The sequence below is a fragment of the Scyliorhinus canicula genome, chromosome 16, assembly GCF_902713615.1.
Source record: "Scyliorhinus canicula chromosome 16, sScyCan1.1, whole genome shotgun sequence".
Lineage (NCBI taxonomy): Eukaryota > Metazoa > Chordata > Chondrichthyes > Carcharhiniformes > Scyliorhinidae > Scyliorhinus > Scyliorhinus canicula.
In genome coordinates, this window is record NC_052161.1 from 2,115,810 (window position 1) to 2,141,468 (window position 25,659).

At 53.2% G+C, this 25,659-nt stretch overlaps 1 protein-coding gene across 1 annotated transcript in view; it reads right to left on the reverse strand.

The window, feature by feature from the left end:
- Positions 1-1,449: 1,449 nt before the first annotated feature.
- The window catches only part of LOC119979667 (gamma-glutamyl hydrolase-like), a 32,120-nt gene continuing 7,910 nt past the window's right edge, over positions 1,450-25,659 (reverse strand). Inside the window, exons 2-9 of the mRNA XM_038822194.1 lie at positions 20,873-20,984; positions 18,641-18,691; positions 16,138-16,222; positions 14,112-14,250; positions 11,063-11,169; positions 10,535-10,628; positions 7,571-7,708; positions 1,450-1,734 (exon numbers count right to left, since the gene is read on the reverse strand). Coding sequence (XP_038678122.1) covers positions 1,613-1,734; positions 7,571-7,708; positions 10,535-10,628; positions 11,063-11,169; positions 14,112-14,250; positions 16,138-16,222; positions 18,641-18,691; positions 20,873-20,984 — 848 coding nt within the window. The 3' untranslated portion in view covers positions 1,450-1,612. The remainder of the gene's footprint in view (positions 1,735-7,570; positions 7,709-10,534; positions 10,629-11,062; positions 11,170-14,111; positions 14,251-16,137; positions 16,223-18,640; positions 18,692-20,872; positions 20,985-25,659) is intronic.

A 25,659-nucleotide genomic window follows, 5' to 3' on the forward strand; every position in this document is an offset into this window, starting at 1 on the left:
CTAGGTGCTCGGGGAGCCCAGCGAACCACGCCCATATGTTTTGGGCGTGCCCAGCGCTGGGGGAGCTTTGGAAGGGGGTAGCAAGGACGGTGTCGAGGGTGGTGGGATCCAGGGTCGAGCCAGGCTGGGGACTCGCAGTTTTTGGGGTGGCAGTGGAGCCGGGAGTGCAGGAGGCGATAGAGGCCGGGGTCCTGGCCTTTGCGTCCCTAGTAGCCCGGCGGAGGATCTTGCTCCAGTGGAAGGATGTGAGGCCCCCAAGCGTGGAGGCCTGGATCTCGGATATGGCGGGGTTTATTAAATTGGAGAGGGTGAAATTTGCCCTGAGGGGATCAGTACAAGGGTTCTTTAGGCGGTGGCAGCCTTTCTGGACTTCCTGGCGGAACGGTAGGGAAATAGGCCGGCAGCAGCAGCAACCGGGGGGGGGGGGGGGGGGAGAACTGTACACATGGGTTTGTGGAGGGTGCTATCTCTCTCCCTTGTTTTCTTTTTTTCTTTTTCTCTTTTCTCTGTCTTTTGGTTTCTGTTTTGTTTTTTTTGTTTTTTCCTTTTGTTTGAAGTTGCTCTTGCAGCTGGGGGGGGGGGGGGCGCTGTTTATGGGGGGTTACCGCGGGTGTACGTTAATAGAGTTATGATGTTTACATTTTGTATTTTGTAAAAACTTCAATAAAAATTATTTATAAAAAAAAAAGAAACAGATTCTGAATGATGTTGAAAAATGTTTTATGAACAAGCGAATCCATATCAGGTTTTATTGAGTAATTTCTCTGACACAGGAAGAGAATCGATCAGATAGTAATCGGCAAGTGTTTGAAAATATTCCCTGAGTGAAGATTCCTTGTGCCTGGACCCTCCAGCATTGAGAGTAAATGTCTTGTTTTCCATATCACACAAACCCATTTCTAGTCTGGGTCTGAATCCAGATCCCGAGTTCCTGACACCATACGTACCAATACGGAGTCCAGTGTATCTCACAGCAAGGATCATCAAATCTCCCCAGGATTTCCACTGTAATAATGATCACCTGGGAGCGGGGGGGGGGGGGGGGGAGCGTGGGGGGGGGGGAGGGGGGGAGCGCGGGGGGGGGAGGGGGGGGAGCGCAGGGGGGGAGGTGGGAGCGCAGGGGGGGGAGCGCGGGGGGGGAGGGGGGGGAGCGCAAGGGGGGGAGCGCGGGGGGGGGGGAGCGGGGGGGTAGGATAAAGAAGGGGGACAGGGGCAGCACGGTGGCCTAGTGGTTAGCACAACCGCCTCACGGCGCTGAGGTCCCAGGTTCGATCCCGGCTCTGGGTCACTGTCCGTGTGGAGTTTGCACATTCTCCCCGTGTTTGCGTGGGTTTCACCCCCACAACCCAAAAATGTGCAGAGTAGGTGGATTGGCCACGCTAAATTGCCCCTTAATTGGAAAAAATAATTGGGTAATCTAAATTTATAAAAAAAAAAAAAAAAAAGAAGGGGGACAGGCGGAGGTGATACACAGATCACTGGACAGGCCACAATCCCATAGCATCGCCCTCAGTAACCTTCATGTTGCACCTATTTCTCCTGCACAGGGAACTCCAGGAGACAGATAGGGACAGGATCTCCAGCTTTTACCCATGGCAAAGGTCAAAGATGGTTAATCAAAGAAGTAGAGGGTTCGAAAGGAGCTCTTGTCACCCAGGAATACTGGTTTGTGAGTGTCAATCAAGGCAGATTCTTCCTGTTCCTTTGTCTCAAAATGGTGAAGATTCTTTCGAACTGTTGAGAGTGAACATAATTGTTTCTAATGTTATGTCATTGACTTGAAACATTAAACCTGCTTCTCTGAATAAACCCAACACTTTCCCATATTATTCCCCATTTGCAAACTTGCTGTCTATTCATTTAATTTGCCGACATCCAGATATACTACATCCACTGGTTCCCTTTATCTACCTTAACCAGTTACATTCTCAACAAACAATTAATAAATTTGTCAAACATGATTTTCCTTCCATGAAACCATGTTCTCTCTATCTGATCACGCTATGATTTTTCGTAATGAAGTGTTAAAATTTCCCAGCACTTTCCCAAGGATTGCTGTTGCCTAACTGGCCCATAGTTTCCTATTTGCTCTTTCCCCCAGTTCTTGAATAGTAGTCTCACATTTGCTAACTTCCAATCCACTGGGGCCACTGCAGAAGTGATGGAATCATAACCAGTTAATCTAACTCGTCAGCCACAAGGGTCTCGCTCATCAAGACATTAGTGTGAAAGAATCTTGGGCCCAGGCTTTGTTGCAGTTTAGTTCCCAGGGTTTCTCATCACATTTTCTCTGCTGATATTAATTACCTTACCTCTCCAATAAGAGAGGATCTAATAATCGCCCTGACATTTAATGGCATTACCATCACTGAATCCCCCACAATAAACATCCTGGGGGTTACTGTTGACCTGAAATTGAGCTGGACCCAGCCGTATAAATACTCTGGCTATGAAAGCAGGTCAGAGGCTGGGAATCCTGCAGAGAGTAACTCCTGACTTCCCAAAGCCTGTCCACCATCTACAAGGCACAAGTCAGGAGTGTGATGGAATACTCTCCAGTTGCCTGGATGAGCGCAGCTCCAACAACACTCAAGAAGCTCGACATCATCCAGGACAAAGCAGCCCCGCTTGATTGCTCCCCCTTCCACATACATTCACTCCTTCCACCAATGATGAACAGTGGCAGCCATGTGGACCATCTACAAGATTCACTGCAGTAACTCACCAAGGCTCCTCGGGCAGCACCTTCCAAACCCACAACCACTACCATCTAGAAGGACAAGAGCAGCAGATACCTGGGAACCCCACCACCTGGAGGTTCCCCTCCAAGTCACTCACCACCCCGACTGGGAAATATATCGGCCGCTCCTTCACTGTCACTGGGGCAAAAACCTGGAACTCCCTCCCTAACAGCACAGTGGGTGTACCTACACCTCAGGGACTGCAGCGGTTCAAGAAAGCAGCTCACCACCACCTTCTGAAGGGCAATTAGGGATGGGCAATGAATGTTGGCTCAGTCAGCGATACCCACAAGCCTCGAAATAATAATCAAGACCTTAATTTCCTCACTTTTATTTAGTCTCTTGGTTACATTCTGGGCGGGATTCTCCGAAGCCACACCGGCCGGGAGAATCGACGGCCGCGCCATTCTTTTCACGCGACGCTGGTCCGATGCCGGCGCGTGATTCTCCGCGGTGCGGAGAGTCGCGCCAGCGCATTTGGCGCGGCACCGGTCACTGCCCACTATCCGCGGCCGGGCTGCCGATTCTCCGGCCCGGATGGGCCGAGCGGCCAGGCGTATACAGCCAGTCCAGCCGCCGCCGTCCACACCTGGTCGCTGCCAGCGGGTACTCGTCACGAAGGCCTGGGGGGGTGGCCTGCGGGGGGGGGGGGGGGGGAGGGAGGGTGGCTCCGTTCCCAGGGGGGTCTCCGAAGGGGTCTGGCCTGCAATCGGGGCTCACCGATCGGTTGGCACCGGCACAACTGCGCATTGCGCGGATCCCGCGGCGCTCAGTTCACGCCGGGATCTGTGGCTGGAGTGTCGCAAACCACTCGAGCACCGTGCTGGCCCCCTGTAGGGGCCAGAATTCAACGTGGGAGCCTCCCGTTCACACCATCGTAAAACACAACGGCATTTGCGACGACGTGGACACTCTGCCTCCATTTCGGAGAATCCCGCCCACTATTTCTGGGTATGTAATTTTCATTCTCTCCTGGGAAGGTAGAAAATATTTAATGTCTCTCCATTTCCTCATTGCACTGATCATTTCTCTGGTCTCTGCACCTCAGGGATCAATGTGAAAGTGTTTCACAAATCCATCTTCCACACCACCTTTGTTCCAGTCTATTTGAAGATTGAAGTCTCACATGCAACTGTTACATTGCCTTTGTTACAAGTTACAATTTTTCTTGTTTAATGCTCTATAACTACTGTTAAGGTGGGAATAGATTACTCACGCCATCATTTTCTGACCCTTCCGATTCCCAGTCTCCACCCATAATGATTCTACTTCCTGATTTCCGGAGCCAAGATCCTTTTGCACTAATGTCCTTGTGTTACCCTCTACTCTCAGGAATAGGCCTCCTCCTTTTCCATTCTTCCTGTCTTTTTGAATTATTGTGTACCCTGAAATAATTATGCAACCTTGGTCACCTTGTAACCATGTCTCCATAATAGTGATTAGATCTAAACCGTTTATCTCTATTTGTGTCATTAGTTCATCTAACTTCCTGCAAAAGCTCCTCACATTCAGGTACAGTGCCCCCTTGTAATTGACATTTCCACCCTTGGAAGTAGTCTCTGGCTATCCACCCTGTCTATACCTCTCAGAATTTTGTAGACCTTTATCAGGTCTCCTGTCAGCCTCCGTCTTTCCAGTGAAAACAATCCTGGTTTATCCAACCTCCCCTCATAACCAACACCCTCGAAACCAGGCAACATCCTGGTGAACCTTCTTCGCCCTCTCCCCAAAGCTTCCACATCCTTCTGATAATGTGGTGACCAGAACTACACTCAATACCCCAAATGCGGCCCAGCCAAGCTGACGATTTATTTCCCACGAAGAAGTTGATGAACGGTTGCCACCTCCGGGCGAACCCTAACAGTGACCATCTCAAGGCGAACTTGATTTTCTCCAAACAGAGAAAGCTAGCCATATCCGATAGCCAGGTCTCTGACTACGGGGGCTTGGAGTCCCTCCAAGCTAATGGTATCCGTCTCCGGGCTACCAGGGAAGCAAAGGCCAGAACTGTCTGCCTCTTTCTCCTCCTGGATTCCCGGGTCTTCCGACATCCCTGAAAACCGCCACCTCTGGACTCAGCGCCACCCTTGTTTTTAACACCGTGGACTTGACATCTGCAAACCCCTGCCAAAATTCCCTCAGCTTTGGACATGTCCAGAACATGTGGACATGGTTCGCTGGTCCTCCCGCACATTTTGCACACCTGCCTTCTACCCCAAAGAATCTGCTCATCCGGGCCACTGTCATGTCAGCCCAGTGAACAACCTTAAATTGTTTCAGGCTGAGTCTGGTACATGTTGCGGACGTGTTGACTCTACTCAATGTGTCTGCCCATAGACCATCCTCTATCTCTCCTCCCAGCTCCTCCTCCCACTTACGCTTCAGCTCCTCGGTCTGTGTCTGCCACATGCCTCCTTAATCACCTTGGCCACCTGCGTTGCCACTTTTAGGGAACTGTGGACCTGCTCACTGAGATCTCTCTGTATGTTAATGTTCCTGAGGGTTCCGCCATTTACAGTATAATTCATACCTAGATTTAAACCTCCAAACTGCATCAGCTCACATTTGTCCGGATTGAACTCCATCTGCTCCGCAGGTAATCCCTGCGGAACACCACTAGCTACAGATCTCCATTGTGAAAAACACCTTTCCACCACTACTCTCTGTCTGCTCTAACCAAGCCAGTTCTGTATCCACCTAGCCTGCACACCCCCAATCCCATGTGATTTTAGTTTTTGTACCAGTCTGCCATGTGGGACCTTGTCAAAGCCGTACTAAAGTCCATATAAACTACATCCACAGCCCTTCCCTGATTAATTGTCTTTGTCGCCTCTTCAAAAAATTCAATCAAGTTGCTGAGACATGGGGCAGGATTCTCTGAGCCCGGGACTGGGCCGGAGAATCCCTGTGACCGGAACAAATCACGCCATGCCGCCCTGAGGCCGGCACGCAGTTCTCCTGCGCCATGTTGCGTCAGGAAGCCACTGCACGTGCGCGGATCCTTTGGCGCCCCGATCGCGGCAGGATCAGCGGCTGGAATGGCGTGAACCGCTCCAGTGCCCTGCTGGCCCCCCCATTAGTCACGGCATCGGCCCGTTCACACCGTCGTAAAATGCAACGGTGTTTACGACGGCGTGGACACTCTGCCGTGGGATTGGAGAATCTCGCCCCACATCTTCCCCGGACAAAACCAAGATGCCTGTCATTAACTAGGGAATTTTTCTCCAAATGTGAATATTTCCTCTCCCTCAGTATCTTTTCCAAAAGCTTCCCCACCACTGACGTCAGGCTCACCGCATTATTATTATTATTATGGATTATCCCTGCTTCCTTTCTTAAACACGGGAATAACATTGGCTATTCTCCAGGCCTCTGGAACCTCGCCTGTGGTCAAAGAAGATGTGAAGATATCTGTTAAGGCCCCAGCTATTTCTCCCCTTGCCTCCCGCAGTAACCTGGGATAGATCCCATCTAGGGACATGTCTACCTTAATGCAATTTAGGGCACTCAACACTTCCTCCTTTGATATATTGATGTTCTCAAGATCTGTCACACACCTATCCCTGACCTCAGCATCCGTCATGTCCTTCTCCCTGGTGAATACCGATACAAAGTGCTCATTCAGGATTACACCCACTTGAAATGAAAATTGCTTATTGTCACAAGTAGGCTTCAATGAAGTTACTGTGAAAAGCCCCTAGTCGCCACATTCCGGCGCCTGTTCGGGGAGGCTGGTACGGGAATTGAACCTGCTTGGTCTGCTTTAAACGCCAGCGATTTAGCCGAGTGAGCTAAACCAGCCCCAGTTCCCAGAACCACTTCCTGTGGTCCCACGCATACCTTCCCTCCATTGTCCTTCAGTGGGCCTACTCTTTCTCTTACTACCCTTCTTGCTTCTAATATATGCATAAAACGCCAGTGGGATTCTCCTTGACCATGTTTGCTAAAGACATTTCATGGCCCCTTTTAGCCTCCTGATTCCACGTTTAAGTTCCTTCCTAATTTCACTGTACTCCTCAAGTCCTTTGTCAGTTTTTAGATGCCTCGAACCTATCATCTGCTTCCTTTGTCCTTTTCACCGGAGGTTACAATTTGCCTTGTCATGCATGGTTCCACAATCCTGCTGGTTCTATCCTTCATTTGTGCCCACAGATTCAAACACACAGATTCAAACACGCAGATTCAAACACACAGATTCAAACATGCAAATAAATTCATGCAAATTAATTCACGCAAACTTAATCAGGCAAACGAATACATGAAAACTAAAACACGCAAACCAAAACATGAGGCTCGATGCCTCACAGCTCCAGGGTCCCAGGTTCGATTCCCGGCTGGGTCACTGTCTGTGTGGAGTCTGCACGTCCTCCCCGTGTGTGCGTGGGTTTCCTCCGGGTGCTCCGGTTTCCTCCCACAGTCCCAAAGACGTGCAGGTTAGGCGGATTGGCCATGATCAAATGTCCATTGATGGGGTTACAAGGTGCGGAATTGTGCCGACGTGCGGCTCTTTCAGAGGGCCAGTGAGACTCGATGGGCTGAATGGCCTCCTTTTGCACTGTAGGAATTGTGTGCAGACTCAAAACACGCAAATTAATACACCTTGCAAATTGAAAATGAAATGAAATGAAAGTGAAAATCGCTTATTGTCACGAGTAGGCTTCAATGAAGTTACTGTGAAAAGCCCCTAGTCGCCACATTCCGGCGCCTGTTCGGGGAGGCTGGTACAGGAATCGAACCGTGCTGCTGGCCTGCTTAGTCTGCTTTAAAAGCCAGCGATATAGCTCAGTGAGCTAAACAAGCTCAACCAACGAAAATACCTGCAGATTTACCTTCATTTACGAAGAATTCAGCCAATAAGTATGAGATCCTAACTCCATGGACACAGTGAGGAGCCTCCAAACTCTCCTTCCATAAAAAGCGGTTTGCTTCAGGATGCCATTGAGTGCCATAGAAAGGATATTGGAATGCTGCAAGAGGGAGGAATGGGAGAGGCTCAAAAACAACACAGCACCTAAACTACTGTGTGACTGTGTGACTGTGTGAGTGTGTCAGAGAGTGAGTGTGTCACTGGGTGAGTGTGTCACAGAGTGACTGTGTCAGAGAGCGAGTGTGTCACTGGATGAGTGTGTCAGAGAGTGAGTTTGTCAGAGTGACTGTGTCAGAGAGTGAGAGTGTAACTACGTGACTGTGTCAGAGAGTGAGTGTGTCACTGGGTGAGTGTGTCACAGGGTGACTGTGTCAGAGAGTGAGTGGGTCACTGGGTGAGCATGTCACGGGGTGAGTGTGTCACTGGGTGAGCGTGTCACAGGGTGAGCATGTCACTGGGTGAGTGTGTCAGAGAGTTAGTGTTTCACTGGGTGAGTGTGTCAGAGAGTGAGTGTGTCACTGGGTGAGTTTGTCACATGGTGACTGTGTCAGAGAGTGAGTGTGTCACTGGGTGAGTGTGTCACTGGGTGAGTGTGTCAGAGAGTGAGTGTGTCAGAGAATGAGTGTGTCACTGGGTGAGTGTGTCACTGGGTGAGTGTGTCACTGGGTGAGTGTGTCACGGGGTGAGTGTGTCACTGGGTGACTGTGTCAAAGGGTGACTGTGTCTCAGAGAGTGAGTGTGTCACTGGGTGAGTGTGTCACTGGGTGAGTGTGTCGCATGGTGACTGTGTCAGAGAGTGAGTGTGTCACTGGGTGAGTGTGTCAGAGAGTGAGTGTGTCACTGGGTGAGTGTGTCACTGGGTGAGTGTGTCATGGGGTGAGTGTGTCATGGGGTGAGTGTGTCACGGGGTGAGTGTGTCACGGGGTGAGTGTGCCACTGGGTGAATGTGTCACTGGGTGAGTGTGTCACTGGGTGTGTGTCACAGGGTGATTGTGTCAGAGAGTGGGTGTGTCACTGGGTGAGTGTGTCACTGGGCGAGTGTGTCAGAGAGTGAGTGTGTCAGAGAATGAGTGTGTCACAGGGTGAGTGTGTCACTGGGTGAGTGTGTCACTGGGTGAGTGTGTCACGGGGTGAGTGTGTCAGAGAGTGAGTGTGTCAGAGAATGAGTGTGTCACAGGGTGAGTGTGTCACTGGGTGAGTGTGTCACTGGGTGAGTGTGTCACGGGGTGAGTGTGTCACTGGGTGACTGTGTCACAGGGTGACTGTGTCTCAGAGAGTGAGTGTGTCACTGGGTGAGTGTGTCACTGGGTGAGTGTGTCACATGGTGACTGTGTCAGAGAGTGAGTGTGTCACTGGGTGAGTGTATCAGAGAGTGAGTGTGTCAGAGAGTGAGTGTGTCACTGGGTGAGTGTGTCACTGGGTGAGTGTGTCAGAGAGTGAGTGTGTCAGAGAATGAGTGTGTCACTGGGTGAGTGTGTCACTGGGTGAGTGTGTCACGGGGTGAGTGTGTCACTGGGTGACTGTGTCAAAGGGTGACTGTCTCAGAGAGTGAGTGTGTCACTGGGTGAGTGTGTCACTGGGTGAGTGTGTCACATGGTGACTGTGTCAGAGAGTGAGTGTGTCACTGGGTGAGTGTGTCAGAGAGTGAGTGTGTCAGAGAGTGAGTGTGTCACTGGGTGAGTGTGTCATGGGGTGAGTGTGTCATGGGGTGAGTGTGCCACTGGGTGAATGTGTCACTGGGTGAGTGTGTCACTGGGTGTGTGTCACAGGGTGATTGTGTCAGAGAGTGGGTGTGTCACTGGGTGAGTGTGTCACTGGGCGAGTGTGTCACTGGGTGAGTGTGTCAGAGAGTGACTGTTTCACTGGGTGAGTGTGTCACTGGGGTGAGTGTGTCACATGGTGACTGTGTCAGAGAGTGAGTGTGTCACTGGGTGAGTGTGTCACTGGGTGAGTGTGTCACTGGGTGAGTCTGTCACTGGGTGAGTCTGCCAGAGAGTGAGTGTTTCACTGAGTGAGTGTGTCAGAGAGTGAGTGTGTCACTGGGTGAGTGTGTCACTGGGTGAGTGTGTCACTGGGTGAGTGTGTCACTGGGTGAGCGTGTCACGGGGTGACTGTGTCAGAGAGTGAGCGTGTCACTGGGTGAACGTGTCATGTGTTGAGTGTGTCATGGGGTGAGTGTGTCACAGGGTGTGTGTGTCACAGGGTGAGTGTGTCAGAGAGTGAGTGTTTCACTGGGTGAGTGTTTCACTGTGTGAGTGTGTCACGGGGTGAGTGTGTCACGGGGTGAGTGTGTCACAGGGTGAGTGTGTCAGAGAGTGAGTGTTTCACTGGGTGAGTGTTTCACGGGGTGAGTGTGTCACGGGGTGAGTGTGTCACAGGGTGAGTGTGTCAGAGAGTGAGTGTTTCACTGTGTGAGTGTGTCACGGGGTGAGTGTGTCACGGGGTGAGTGTGTCACAGGGTGAGTGTGTCAGAGAGTGAGTGTTTCACTGGGTGAGTGTTTCACGGGGTGAATGTGTGACGGGGTGAGTGCGTCACAGGGTGAGTGTGTCACGGGGTGAGTGTGTCACAGGGTGAGTGTGTCAGAGAGTGAGTGCACCACAGGGTGAGTCTGTCACTGGGGGAGTGCACCACAGGGCAAGTGCCCCCCCCCACCCCTCACGACTAGCCAACACCCCCCCCCCCCCGACTAGCCAACACCCCCTCCCTCCCCCCCCCCCCCCCCCCACCCCCCTGACTAGCCAACACCCTAGTCAGTATTGCCCAGATATTTGACCTGGGGAGGCTTTGTGCCTGAGATTGGCCCAGCTGTCAGCCTTCAGGAATGATTGGGGCAGGGATAGTAAGGAGGGATGGGGGGGGGGGGGGGGGGGGGGGGGGGTTCCCTGGTGGGTTGTCCATGAGCGGAGATCCTGGGCCCTCTTGTACCTTCCATTGTGGAGACGAACGTTACCCCCCGTCGATCAGAGCTTGTGGAGATCAGTCTGTAGAACGATCGCAATTTCACATTGGATTCAAAGGCCTAAAGTAAAACAGAAATGTAAACATTGGGAGAATAAAGCCCACTTCCCCCTTCCCCTCCACAGACCCTCAAATCACCCTCAAGATACTTCAGAGAAATTCCCTCATTTCTCCATTTTCCCTGATCTCCCTCCCAACCCTTCCCACATTCCCTAACTCCCTAACTCCCCCTTACTAACTCTCACCCACATCACCCATCCCCTTTCACCCTCCCCCCAACTCACTCTGACTCATCCCTCCCCTTACCCCCTCCCATCCCTCAATTGCTCTGTCCCATCCTCCTCAATCCCTCTTCCCAATCGCCCTTCAATATCCCCCTCCCCACCTGCCCCCATCTCCCCCCCAATCTCCTCCCCAACCCCCCTCATTTCCCTCCCCATCCCCCTCCCCATCCTCTCCACAATTCCCCCCCCCCCAACGCCCCCCCTTACTCACCCGCTCAGTGACGCTGAATTTGTGGAAATTTCCGGTAAGCGGTTTATCGGATAAAACTCGCATCAAATCCGGGGGAAAATCTTTAAACATTTGACTTGATTTCGCTTCTGAAAGAAAAAGATCTGGGTGTCAGCTGTGTGGGATCGAACTGTGCGGGAGGCTTCACGAAGTGGAGCGTGCGATGGCTTGGATAAGTGGGCCGAATGGCCTTGAGCTGAGCCGATCCAGTGATTGAGTGGATTGTTATAAATCCCCATTCAGCATCCAGCTCAGATCCTGATTTGACAGGAGTTAAACTGGCAAAGGGGAACCAATCTGGCACCCCCACGCGATTCTCCCACCCCCCCCCCACCCCAAACCGGCACGGCGAGATTTACGGCTGGCCGCTCGGGGAATCACCGCTTGCCGTTTGTAACGGGCGAGCGGCGATTCTCCGGTCTGGATGGGCCGAGCGGCCTGCCCAATACGACGGGTTCCCGGCGGCACCGTCCACACCTGGCCGCTGCCAGCGGGAACAGTGCGGGAATGCTGGGGGGGGGGGCGGCCTGTGGGGTGGGGGATCCAGCACCGGGGTGGGGGGGGCGGCCTGTTGGGGGGGGTACACGCAGCACCGGGGGGGGGGGGGGGGGGGGGGGTGCTCAAAAGGGGTCTGGCCCGCGGTCGGTGCCCACCGATTGGCGGGCCGGACTCTCTGAAGGAGGAACTCCTTTCCTCCGCCGCCCCGCAAGATCCATCCGAGATTTCTTGCGGGATGCCGGAGGGGAGGACGCCAACCTGTGCATGCGCGGGTGACGTCATTTACACGGCGCTGGCCACGTAATTGACACGGCTCCGCTCCTGGCCCCCCGGGGGTGGGAGAATAGGGGGCGAGGAACGGCCTCCGACGCTGGAGTGAAACACTCCAGTTTTCACTCCCGCGTCGGGACTTAGGGCGCGATTCTCCGCCCCCCACGCGGCATGGGAGAATCGCGGGAGGGCCCCAGACAAAATTCACGCCCCCTCGCGCCCCCCTCAATTCCCCCCCCCCCCCAACCCCACTCGGAAGAAGAATTCTCCGACCCGGATGGGCCGAGCGGCCTGCCGTTCGCGGCCGTTTCACGGCGGCGGCAAACGCACCTGGTCGCTGCCGTCGTGAAACGGGAGTGAGAAGCCCGTTTGGGGCTTGTAGGGGGCCTAGCAAGGAAAGAGCACCACGACTGTGCTCGGGAGGGAACAGGCCAGCGATCGGTGCCCACCGATCATCGGGCCGGCGTCCAAATCGGACGCACTATTTCCCCTCCGCTGCCCCACAAGATCAAGCCGTCACATCTTGCGGGTTGGCTGAAGGGTAAGACGGCCACCGCACATGCGCGGGTTCGTGCCGTTAGCGTCATGTCGTCTGCCTCACCTGCGCGGGTTGGAGCCAGCCAACCTGCGCATGCGCGGCTGACGTCATTAGGCGCGCCGGCCGCGTCATTCCCGGCGTGACGTCCCCGCAGCCGAGAGTTACGGAGTGCCGCTCCTAGCCCTGCCAGGAGGGGAGAATAGGAGGCGAGGAATCGCCTCCGAGGCCATCGTGAAACTCAGCAGAGTTCACGACGGCTCTCCCGATTTTTCCCGGGAGCGGAGAATTCCGCCCTTAGTCTCCCGATGGGAGAATCTCGACCCTCACGTCCCTTAGCACCAGGCGACCAAGAGGATTGAGGGAAGAGAGATCTATTCTCACTCTATTCTCACTCCATTCTCACTCCAGGCTCACTCCAGTCTCACTCCAGGCTCACTCCAGTCTCACTCCATTCTCACTCCAGTCTCACTCCATTCTCACTCCATTCTCACTCCGGTCTCACGCCGGTCTCACTCCAGTCTCACTCCATTCTCACTCCATTCTCACTCCGGTCTCACTCCATTCTCACTCCAGTCTCACTCCATTCTCACTCCATTCTCACTCCATTCTCACTCCATTCTCACTCCAGTCTCACTCCGGTCTCACGCCGGTCTCACTCCGGTCTCACTCCATTCTCACTCCAGTCTCACTCCATTCTCACTCCATTCTCACTCCATTCTCACTCCATTCACACTCCAGTCTCACTCCAGTCTCACTCCATTCTCACTCCAGTCTCACTCCGGTCTCACTCCATTCTCACTCCATTCTCACCCCATTCTCACTCCAGTCTCACTCCATTCTCACTCCGGTCTCACTCCAGTCTCACTCCATTCTCACTCCAGTCTCACTCCATTCTCACTCCGGTCTCACTCCAGTCTCACTCCATTCTCACTCCATTCTCACTCCATTCTCACTCCAGTCTCACTCCATTCTCACTCCAGTCTCACTCCATTCTCACTCCGGTCTCACTCCATTCTCACTCCATTCTCACTCCATTCTCACTCCGGTCTCACTCCAGTCTCACTCCAGTCTCACTCCATTCTCACTCCGGTCTCACGCCGGTCTCACTCCAGTCTCACTCCAGTCTCACTCCGGTCTCACTCCATTCTCACTCCGGTCTCACGCCGGTCTCACTCCAGTCTCACTCCAGTCTCACTCCAGTCTCACTCCATTCTCACTCCGGTCTCACTCCATTCTCACTCCGGTCTCACTCCATTCTCACTCCATTCTCACTCCATTCTCACTCCGGTCTCACTCCATTCTCACTCCGGTCTCACTCCATTCTCACTCCATTCTCACTCCATTCTCACTCCATTCTCACTCCGGTCTCACTCCATTCTCACTCCGGTCTCACTCCATTCTCACTCCATTCTCACTCTATTCTCACTCCGGTCTCACTCCATTCTCACTCCGGTCTCACTCCGGTCTCACTCCATTCTCACTCCATTCTCACTCCGGTCTAACTCCGGTCTCACTCCGGTCTCACTCCGGTCTCACTCCATTCTCACTCCGGTCTCACTCCATTCTCACTCCGGTCTCACTCCAGTCTCACTCCATTCTCACTCTATTCTCACTCCAGTCTCACTCCGGTCTCACTCCATTCTCACTCTATTCTCACTCCAGTCTCACTGCGATCTCACCGGGAAACCTCGGGGATTGAAGATCCGGCTCTCTTTATGCCCTTACCCTGGGTAAATTGCAGTGTCAATGCTATGTTCAAGCTATCAGTCGGGGTTAGCAGGTCCTCTCCAGCTGTCAAAGCCGTCAGCAGCTGCTGTCCCATACACGTCCCCCAGATTGGGAAATAATCACCTTGGTCACAAGCCTGCAAAAATCAGACATACTCTGATTGAAAATCAAACCAAACCAAACACAATCCCAAACCTCATAATGACAGCATTGCTCCCAGAAATACATGTCTTCCAGGAAAATGGGGGCTCTGGCAGATCATAGTGTGCATTGTGATAAGAGGGAGAGACGCACTGTCAGAGGGTCAGTACTGAGGGAGTGCTGCACTGTCAGAGGGTCAGTACTGAGGGAGTGCAGCACTGTCAGAGGGTCAGTACTGAGGGAGTGCCGCACTGTCAGAGGGTCAGTACTGAGGGAGTGCCGCACTGTCAGAGGGTCAGTACTGAGGGAGTGCCGCACTGTCAGAGGGTCAGTACTGAGGGAGTGCCGCACTGTCAGAGGGTCAGTACTGAGGGAGTGCTGCACTGTCAGAGGGTCAGTACTGAGGGAGTGCCGCACTGTCAGAGGGTCAGTACTGAGGGAGTGCTGCACTGTCAGAGGGTCAGTACTGAGGGAGTGCTGCACTGTCAGAGGGTCAGTACTGAGGGAGTGCCGCACTGTCAGAGGGTCAGTACTGAGGGAGTGCCGCACTGTCAGTGGGTCAGTACTGAGGGAGCGCTGCACTGTCAGAGGGTCAGTACTGAGGGAGTGCTGCACTGTCAGAGGGTCAGTACTGAGGGAGTGCTGCACTGTCAGAGGGCCAGTGCTGAGGGAGTGCCGCACTGTCAGAGGGTCAGTGCTGAGGGAGTGCCGCACTGTCAGAGGGTCAGTACTGAGGGAGTGCTGCACTGTAGCAGTATTAGTAAGTTCGCGGATGACACCAAGGTTGGTGGAGTGGCAGATAGTGTTGAGGATTGTCAGAGGATACAGCAGGACAGAGATAGGTTGGAGACTTGGGCAGAGAAATGGCAAATGGAGGTTAATCCAGACAAATGTGAGGTAATGTATTTTGGTAGGTCTAACATAGAGGGAAATATGCCAGAAGGATGTGGAGGCTTTGGAGAGGGTGCAGAGGAGGTTTACCAGGATGTTGTCTGGTCTGGAGGGTGTTAGCTACGAGGAGAGACAGTACAGGGGTCCCTGCGGGAGGCGTGGGGAGGGGGTGGTGGTGTGGGGAGGGGGTGGTGGTGTGGGGAGGGTCACCCCTGAACTTGGGGACGGGGGAGTGCACCCCGGTAATCCGGGAGTTGGAGGCTGCTGTGCAGTGTGGGGGTAGAGGGGAGGGGCCGATGTGGGGAGGGGCCATGATTGTAGGGACCACAATGACCCTCGCCCAGGAGAATCACGGGAGGGCAGAGCAGTGGGTGCTGGACCCACTGAATAGGTACAAATGGGTCATTGCGACTCATTTGCATTTATTTACGTGCTCCCGGTGGCCTGAGGTGTGAAACCCGTTAACGCCGCCAGCGGGCGTTCGGTGCCGTTGGGGTCAGCACCCGGCGCTAATCACAATTACGCCCAAATCTCCGTCCAATCGGGGAACGTGATCCAAGGTCCCGGGGCGGAGAATCCACCCCAGATGTGAAACTCCCAGAGTTCAATTTCCTTCACTGCAGGGTTCCAAACGGTGACATAGTGGGGCAGTGGGTTAGCACTGCTGCCTCACGGCGCCGAGGTCCCAGGTTCGATCCCGGCCCTGGGTCACTGTCCGTGTGGAGTTTGCACATTCTCCCCATGTCTGTGTGGGTCTCACCCCCACAACCCAAAGATGTGCAGGGTAGGTGGATTGGCCAGGCTAAATTGGAAGGAAAAAAATAATTGGGTGCTCTAAATTTGTTTTAAAGAAAGGATTTCAGTTCCTCAATCTTCCCTCAGTGATGCTGGAAATCCAACCTGATTGTCACTGGAATAAACCCCAGGCTGTCTGTACTCTCCTGGCACCCAGCAGGAACACCTCCACAAACACGCTGGGATAGTTACACACCTTCAATGCCAGTCGATAGAAGATGCCAGCAACTCGGGAGAATTCCGATGTCTCTAAATCCACCGCTCCTCCCGGCAGCAAGATTCTGGGAACAAGAGAGTTTGGAGTCGTAATTAATGACATTCTGATGTTTGGTCAGATCCAGGGGTGTCTTGATAGGGACCAATAAGATTTTGTCTAAAGTAGACAAAGATTTAAATTCAAGACATTTGCTCAGTGAATAAAACCCCATGAATCCATTCCTCTGAGCCTCGTTGATTACCGAGGGTTCCCCGAACCCTCTTCTCAGCGTGGTGGTATGGAGCTTCTTCTCCCTGCTCCTCAGTCTCCTGAAACAGACTGCCAACTGCTGTTCACTGACCTTTGAACTGATCTGGTGACCTATCAAAACACTCCAAGATGATTTCCCCCTTGTTACTCTGCCGGAACCAATGTAACAAGTATTATAACATCCTATATCTTAAATATGACACTCTCCATGGACTGCTAACTGAGCAGCCAGGGACACAGAGGTCAATGATTTGATGATACTGAATAGTGATCAGTATGTCAGGCTAATCCTAGAATCCCAACAGTGAAGAAGGAGGCCATTCTGCCCATCGAGTCTGCACTGACCCTCTGAAAGAGCCTCCTACCCAGGCCCAGGCTCCCTCCCTATCCCTAAGGGGCAATTCAGCATGGCCAATCCACTTAACCTGCAAATCTTTGGACAGGGATAAAGTACAGACTCCACACAGGAAGTGACCCAAGCCAGGAATCAAACCTGGGTCCCTGGGGCTGTAAGGCAGCCGTGCTAACCACTGTGCCACCATGCTGCCCCTGTGCCACCATGCTGGCCCTGTGCCACCATGACACCCCAGCGCAAGACTCAAGTTCAGCAATGAGCTCCTTACCTATCAGGTGACAAAATGGGCAGCACGGTAGCGCAGTGGTTAGCACTGTGGCTTCACAGCGCCAGGGTCCCAGGTTTGATTCCCGGCTCTGGGTCACTGTCTGTGCGGAGTCTGCACGTTCTCCCCGTGTCTGCGTGGGTTTCCTCCGGGGGCTCCGGTTTCCTCCCACAAGTCATGGAAGACGTGCTGTTAGGTGAATTGAACATTCTGAATTCTCCCTCTGTGTACCCGAACAGGCGCCGGAATGTGGCGACTAGGGGCTTTTCACAGTAACTTCACTGCAGCGTTAATGTAAGCCTACTTGTGACAATAATAAAGATTATTATTATTATATGCTGCGTATTGTAGGCTGGGCTGACAGAAGGTGATGTTTTGTTTGTAGATCAGGTTGTGAATAGAGTACAGGAGGATGAGTTCATTCTGGGTTTAACAAAGAACGAGATCAAGGGGTTTATAGACACGTTAATGGATCAGTTTAGTTAACATAGGAACAGGAGTTGGTCATCCAGCCCCTCGAGCCTGTTCTACAATTCAGCAAGATAATGGCTAATCTTCAACCTGAACTCTATGTCCTGCATTATTGTCATGTACCTCTTACTGTCCAAATGCCTCTCAATCTCAGTTCAATATACTCAACAGCTGAGCTTCCTCTGGCGGAGAGAATCTCAACCCTTCAGAGTGAAGATCTTTCTCCTAATCTCGGTCCTAAATGATCGGCCCCTTATCCTGCGCCCCCCCCCCCTCCCCCCGTGCTGTCGACCCCCACCCAGTGGCAACAATCTCTCAGTATCAACCCTGTTTAACCCTTTGATACATTTCAATAAGGTCGCAAGTCATCTTCTAAACTCCAGGGAATATTGGCCCATTTTACCCAATCCTCCTTGTGAAACAATTGCCTCTTCCAGGGGGATTTTGAGGGTGAAAGAATAGAATTCCTGGATTCAATGGCTGGAACCTTCTGCCCCCACAGGAATCAAGTTGACGGGTGCTCCTGAGAATTTGATGGGTTAGCATCGACACCGTCCCATCTCCACTTGAGTCCATTCATTGGCCCATTAATAACCAGTTCCTCTTCCCACCTCCACTGCCCTCTTCCCAGCTCTTCCCAGCTGCAGGTGGGACTGTTGGCATTGTGGCCGACACAACTGGTAAAACTGTGCAGTCAGCAAGCCACGTGGAGGGGAGGTCCCTGCACTAATCTGTGCCTGATCGAGAGCATGGACATGGGGCTGAGGGTGGCCACTGACACGCACACTTTATCCTTGGTACTGACCCAATGGCCCCCCTCTCCCCTTGACAGCATGTTTTCCTGGGTCACTCTGTGATCCTGGGTCACTGGAGGGGGCCGAGCACAATACCTGCCAGCCTCCGGTTGGCCAGTGAGAAATTGTCTTTCCGGGTCTTGGCGGAAGGTCTCCATAACTAACTGATCAATGGAAGATATGACAGACCTCAGTCCTGAGTCAACCCCCGAATACAACGGATTTTCAGGCAAGACGTGAGAAAGCCGCCCAGAATGGAAGATCCGGCACTAATAGTATTTTCAATTCTTTATCTTTTTATGGATTCACTAAAGAGACTTAATGAAGGTGACATAATTCATCACTTACCCATTTATTGAATAAAAAATCTTTTCATACTCGCAATCACTGAGATATAATCTGAAAATAAAGAATCGTTGGTCACAGTCTGACAATCACAAATATTTTTATTCTTAAACCTAAACCTAACCCTAACCCCAACTCCGAACCCTAACCCTAACCCTAACCCTAACCATAACTCTTTAACCCTAACCCTAACCCTAACCCCAACTCCGAACCCTAACCCTAACCTAACCGTAACCCTAACCATAACCCTAAACCCTAACCCCAACTCCGAACCCTATCCCTGACCCTAACCCCAATCCTAACCCGAACCCCGAACCCTAACCCCGACTCCTAACCCCGAACCCTAACCCCGAACCCTAACCCTAACCCGAACCCCGATCTCTAACCCCGAACCCGAACCCAGACCCTAACCCGAACCCCGATCTCTAACCCCGAACCCTAACCCAAACCCTAACCCTAACCCCGATCTCTAACCCCAAACCCTAACCCTAACCCTAACCCCGATCTCTAACCCCGAACCCTAACCCTAACCCTAACCCCGATCTCTAACCCCAAACCCTGAAACCTAACCCTAACCCTAACCCCGATCTCTAACCCTGAACCCTAACCCAAACCCTAACCCTAACCCGAACCCCGATCTCTAACCCTGAACCCTAACCCTAACACGAACCCTAACCCTAATTCCCTAACCCTGACCCTAACCCTGACCCTAACCCTGACCCTAACGCTGACCCTAACCCTGACTCTAACCCCGACCGTGATCCTGATCCTAACCCTAACCCTGATCCTCATGCTGACCCTTATTCAAACCCTGACCTTGAGCCAGCTCCTGTCCCTGACCCCAAACTGAATCCTGACCCTGGGCCCATCCCTTTTACATTCCTCACATCACAATCGCGACTGCTCAAACTTTCGTCAGTGGATGGAAAGTGTTTTGAAATTTCTGCTGCTTCTGAAAGATTCAACATAAATCCAGTTCTTACCCACGGTTTTAATCTTGTGAGATTCAGCATCCCCCCCTCGTCAACCCCTCCTCACCCCCTTTTTACCCACTCGTCCTTTCACCATCTCATTCCCTCATCTGATTTCTCCCTCCCTCACTCAGCCCTCCCTCACTCAGCTCTCCTTCAGTCAGCCCTCCCTCACTCAGCCCTCCCTCACTCAGCTCTCCCTCACTCAGCCCTTGCTCACTCAGCCCTCCCTCACTCAGCTCTCCCTCACTCAGCCTCCCTCACTCAGCTCTCCCTCACTCAGCCCTCCCTCACTCAGCCCTCCCTCACTCAGCTCTCCCTCACTCAGCCCTCCCTCACTCAGCTCTCCCTCACTCAGCCCTCCCTCACTCAGCCCTCCCTCACTCAGCCCTCCCTCACTCAGCCCTCCCTCACTCAGCCCTCCCTCACTCAGCCCTCGCTCACTCAGCCCTCGGTCACTCAGCCTTCCCTCACTCAGCCCTCCCTCACTCAGCCCTCCCTCACTCAGCCCTCCCTCAGTCAGCCCTCCCTCAGTCAGCCCTCCCTCACTCAGCCCTCCCTCACTCAGCCCTCCCTCATTCAGCAATCCCTCACTCAGCCCTCCCTCACTCAGCCCTCCCTCACTCAGCCCTCCCTCACTCCGCCCTCCCTCACTCAGCAATCCCTCACTCAGCCCTCCCTCACTCAGCCCTCCCTCATGCAGCCCTCCCTCACTCAGCAATCCCTCACACAGCCCTCCCTCACTCAGCCCTCCCTCACTCAGCCCTCCCTCAGTCAGCCCTCCCTCACTCAGCCCTCCCTCACTCAGCCCTACCTCACTCAGCCCTTCCTCACTCAGCCCTCCCTCACTCAGCCCTCCCTCACTCAGCCCTACCTCACTCAGCCCTTCCTCACTCAGCCCTCGCTCAGACGTGTAGAATCCTAGAATCCCTGTAGTGTAGAAGGAGGCCATTCGGCCCATTGAGTCTGCACCAACCCTCTGAAAGAGCGTCCTGCTAGGCCCACTCCCCCCCCCCCCCCCCCCCCCCGATCCCCCTAACCCCATGACCCTATCTAACCTTTGGGACACTAGGTGGCGATTTAGTGTGGCCAATCCACTGACCCCGTTCAGCTTTGGACTGGAATTCCAAGATTGGCCAAAGCTTTTCCATTGATCTCAAATTCCCGCCGAATTTTTTTAAACCTTTGACCTCTGACCCTTCTCCTGGTTTCTCTTTATAATTACGCCCATTGTGTGGATGAACACAGTGAAGGGTCACCTCACCTGATCACTGCCACCCTGCTGCCAGCTGACTCCAGATACTTCACATAGGAAGCTGCCACGTACGTCTTTGCCACGTCGGTCAGTTCGTCCACGGTATGCTGGGCTAAGATCCCTGGCAGCAACAACAAGTTACATTTAGTTAGTGACTTGAGCGTAGGAAAATGTTCCAAAGTTCCTCACAAGAACGACTATCAGACGCAATTGACACCGGGTTCCATAAAGAGTGATCAGGGCAGAAGTTTCCTCAAAGAGGAAGGTTATAAAGGGGGAAGTGAGACAGGCAGAGGCTGCCCAGAGATTGGCATCTGGATAACGATGGAGTCCTTCCCACCTCGGTATGTCTGACTCGACACAATCAACCTGATTAGTATAATCTAATTTATGAAGCAAGGCCCAACTGTAGCCCACCCAGAACCCCGGATAAGGAAGCTAGTCTAGGCAAGGCGGAAAGGCAGCGTCTCCAATTGGGCTCTCTGACTGGGAAACATTCACTCTTATCCGAGTTCAACTTGTACCCAGAGAAGGAGCCAGAACTCCTTCATTATCTCGTCCACTGAGGGAGCTGGGTCCGTAATGTAGAGAAGTGGGTCTTTCGCGTAACGGGACACTCAATGTTCTACCCCGCCCAGGGCCGGCTCAAGGCACCGGCAACTCGGGCTGTCGCCCGGGGCGCCATGTGCTAGGGGGCGCCAGACTCGGGTCCCGCGCATGCGCAGTTGGGCCGGTGCCAACCAGCGCATGCGCGGTGGCCGCCCTCCCCCAGGGCGGCCCCGCCCCCCCACTCGGTCCGGCCCCCCGCCCCCTCCTCGGGTCCGCCCCCTCCTCGGGTCCGCCCCCTCCTCGGGTCCGCCCCCCCAGGCCCCCATTCCGGTCCGCCCCCTCCTCGGGTCCGCCCCCTCCTCGGGTCCGCCCCCCCCAGGCCCCCATTCCGGTCCGCCCCCCTTCGGGTCCGCACCCCCCCCCCCCCCCCCTCGGGTCCGCCCCCCCCCTCGGATCCGCCCCCCCCCTTCGGATCCGCCCCCCCTTCGAGTGCCCCCCCCTTCGAGTCCCCCCCCCTTCGAGTCCCCCCCCGCCCCCTCCTCGGGTCCGCCCCCCCCCCGCCCCCTCCTCGGGTCCGCCCCCTCCTCGGGTCCGCCCCCTCCTCGGGTCCGCCCCCCCAGGCCCCCATTCCGGTCCGCCCCCCCTTCGGATCCGCCCCCCCTTCGAGTCCCCCCCCCTTCGAGTCCTCCCCCCTTCGAGTCCCCGCCCCTTCGAGTCCCCCCCCCGCCCCCTCCTCGGGTCCGCCCCCCCCGCCCCCTCCTCGGGTCCGCCCCCCCCGCCCCCTCCTCGGGTCCGCCCCCCCGCCCCTCCTCAGCCCCGCCCCCGCCCCTCCTCGGCCCCGCCCCCCGCCCCTCCTCGGCCCCGCCCCCATGGCCCCGCCCCCATGGCCCCGCCCCCCCCAAGTTCGCCGAAGTTCAGCTTGCCCGGGGCGCCAGCAACCCTAGGGCCGGCGCTGACCCCGCCCTGATTTATCCCCCTCCAACAAACAAAGGATTTCAGTGGGCAGCACGGTAGCACAGTGGTTAGCACTGTGGCTTCACAGCGCCAGGGTCCCAGGTTCGATTCCCGGCTTGGGTTACTGTCTGTGCGGAGTCTGCACGTTCTCCCCGTGTCTGTTTGGGTTTCCTCCGGGTGCTCCGGTTTCCTCCCACAGTCCAAAGATGTGCGGGTTAGGTGGATTGGCCATGATAAATTGCCCTTTGTGACCAAAAAAGGTTAGGAGAGGTTATTGGGTTACGGGGATAGGGTGGAAGTGAGGGATTAAGTGGGTCGGTGCAGACTCGATGGGCTGAATGGCCTCCTTCTGCACTGTATGTTCTATGTATAGCGAGCGGCTCTATTGCCACAGCGGCAGGCACAATGGACAGCCCTGCCTCGTGCCCCTATTCAACGGAAAGTAAGCAGAGTTCAGGGCATTTGTACAAACACTAGCAGTCGGACCCTATACCGTAATCGAATCCAGGAAATACACTAGTCAACACTTCCTCTTGATCAATTTTGAACCGTCATTGGGACAGAGTTTCCTCATCTGTCACCATGGCCTGGGTGTGTCCACCTGCTTGATTTAATACTTTGTTCTTTGTTTGTACTTTGTAATATCACAGCCTAGCCCCAGGCTCCATGCAGAAATTCCCTTTTAGGTCCCTAATCAACCCCAATCCCCCTTTTACTATTTGTATACCTGGAGAATACTGTGGGCGCGATTCTCCGCCCCCCACGACGGGTCGGAGAATAGCGGGAGGGCCTTCCTGACATTTTTACCGACCTCCCGCTATTCTCCGCCCCCCACAGCCGCCCCACGACACGAATCGCTGCTCGCTGTTTTTTTTACGGCGAACAGCGATTCTCCCCAGGCCGATGGGCCGAGTTCCCAGGCCTTTACGGCCGTTTTCACGAACGCAAACACACCTGCTCTCACCGTTCATGAAAACGGCCGCAAAGTTCCGTTCCCGACAACCATGGCACCGATTGGTACGGCCGCACCACGGTGTTACAGTGTCACAGTATCAGTGTTACAGTGTCACAGTGTCACAGCATTACCATGTCACAGTGTCACAGCATTACCATGTCACAGTGTCACAGCATTACCATGTCACAGTGTCACAATGTCACAGCATTACCATGTCACAGTGTTACAGTGTCACAGTGTCAGTGTTACAGTGTCACAGTGTCACAGCATTACCATGTCACAGTGTCACAGTGTCACAGCATTACCATGTCACAGTGTTACAGTGTCACAGTGTTACAGTGTCACAGTATCAGTGTTACAGTGTTACAGTGTTACAGTGTCACAATGTCAGTGTTACTGTGTCACAGTGTCACAGCATTACCATGTCACAGTGTCACAGCATTACCATGTCACAGTGTCACAGCATTACCATGTCACAGTGTCACAGCATTACCATGTCACAGTGTCACAGTGTCACAGCATTACCATGTCACAGTGTTACAGTGTCACAGTGTTACAGTGTCACAGTATCAGTGTTACAGTGTTACAGTGTCACAATGTCAGTGTTACTGTGTCACAGTGTTACAGTGTCACAGTGTTACAGTGTCACAGTGTTACAGTGTCACAGCATTACCATGTTACAGTGTCACAGTGTCACAGTGTCACAGTGTCACAGCATTACCATGTCACAGTGTTACAGTGTTACAGTGTTACAGTGTCACAATGTCAGTGTTACTGTGTCACAGTGTTACAGTGTCACAGTGTTACAGTGTCACAGTGTTACAGTGTCACAGCATTACCATGTTACAGTGTTACAGTGTCACAGTGTTACAGTGTCACAGCATTACCATGTTACAGTGTTACAGTGTCACAGTGTCACAGTGTCACAGCATTACAGTGTCACAGTGTTACAGTGTCACAGCATTACCATGTTACAGTGTTACAGTGTTACAGTGTCACAGTGTCACAGTGTCACAGCATTACAGTGTCACAGTGTTACAGTGTCACAGTGTTACAGTGTCACAGCATTACCATGTTACAGTGTTACAGTGTCACAGTGTCACAGTGTCACAGCATTACAGTGTCACAGTGTTACAGTGTTACAGTGTCACAGTGTCACAGTGTCACAGTGTTACAGTGTTACAGTGTCACAGTGTCACAGTGTCACAGCATTACAGTGTCACAGTGTTACAGTGTTACAGTGTCACAGTGTCACAGTGTCACAGCATTACAGTGTCACAGCATTACCATGTTACAGTGTTACAGTGTTACAGTGTCACAGTGTCACAGTGTCACAGCATTACAGTGTCACAGTGTTACAGTGTCACAGTGTTACAGTGTCACAGCATTACCATGTTACAGTGTTACAGTGTTACAGTGTCACAGTGTCACAGTGTCACAGCATTACAGTGTCACAGTGTTACAGTGTCACAGCATTACCATGTCACAGTGTCACAGCATTACCATGTCACAGTGTTACAGTGTCACAGCATTACCATGTCACAGTGTCACAGTGTCACAGCATTACCATGTCACAGTGTTACAGTGTCACAGTGTTACAGTGTCACAGTATCAGTGTTACAGTGTTACAGTGTTACAGTGTCACAATGTCAGTGTTACTGTGTCACAGTGTCACAGCATTACCATGTCACAGTGTCACAGCATTACCATGTCACAGTGTCACAGCATTACCATGTCACAGTGTCACAGCATTACCATGTCACAGTGTCACAGTGTCACAGCATTACCATGTCACAGTGTTACAGTGTCACAGTGTTACAGTGTCACAGTATCAGTGTTACAGTGTTACAGTGTCACAATGTCAGTGTTACTGTGTCACAGTGTTACAGTGTCACAGTGTTACAGTGTCACAGTGTTACAGTGTCACAGCATTACCATGTTACAGTGTCACAGTGTCACAGTGTCACAGTGTCACAGCATTACCATGTCACAGTGTTACAGTGTTACAGTGTTACAGTGTCACAATGTCAGTGTTACTGTGTCACAGTGTTACAGTGTCACAGTGTTACAGTGTCACAGTGTTACAGTGTCACAGCATTACCATGTTACAGTGTTACAGTGTCACAGTGTTACAGTGTCACAGCATTACCATGTTACAGTGTTACAGTGTCACAGTGTCACAGTGTCACAGCATTACAGTGTCACAGTGTTACAGTGTTACAGTGTCACAGTGTCACAGTGTCACAGTGTTACAGTGTTACAGTGTCACAGTGTCACAGTGTCACAGCATTACAGTGTCACAGTGTTACAGTGTCACAGCATTACAGTGTCACAGTGT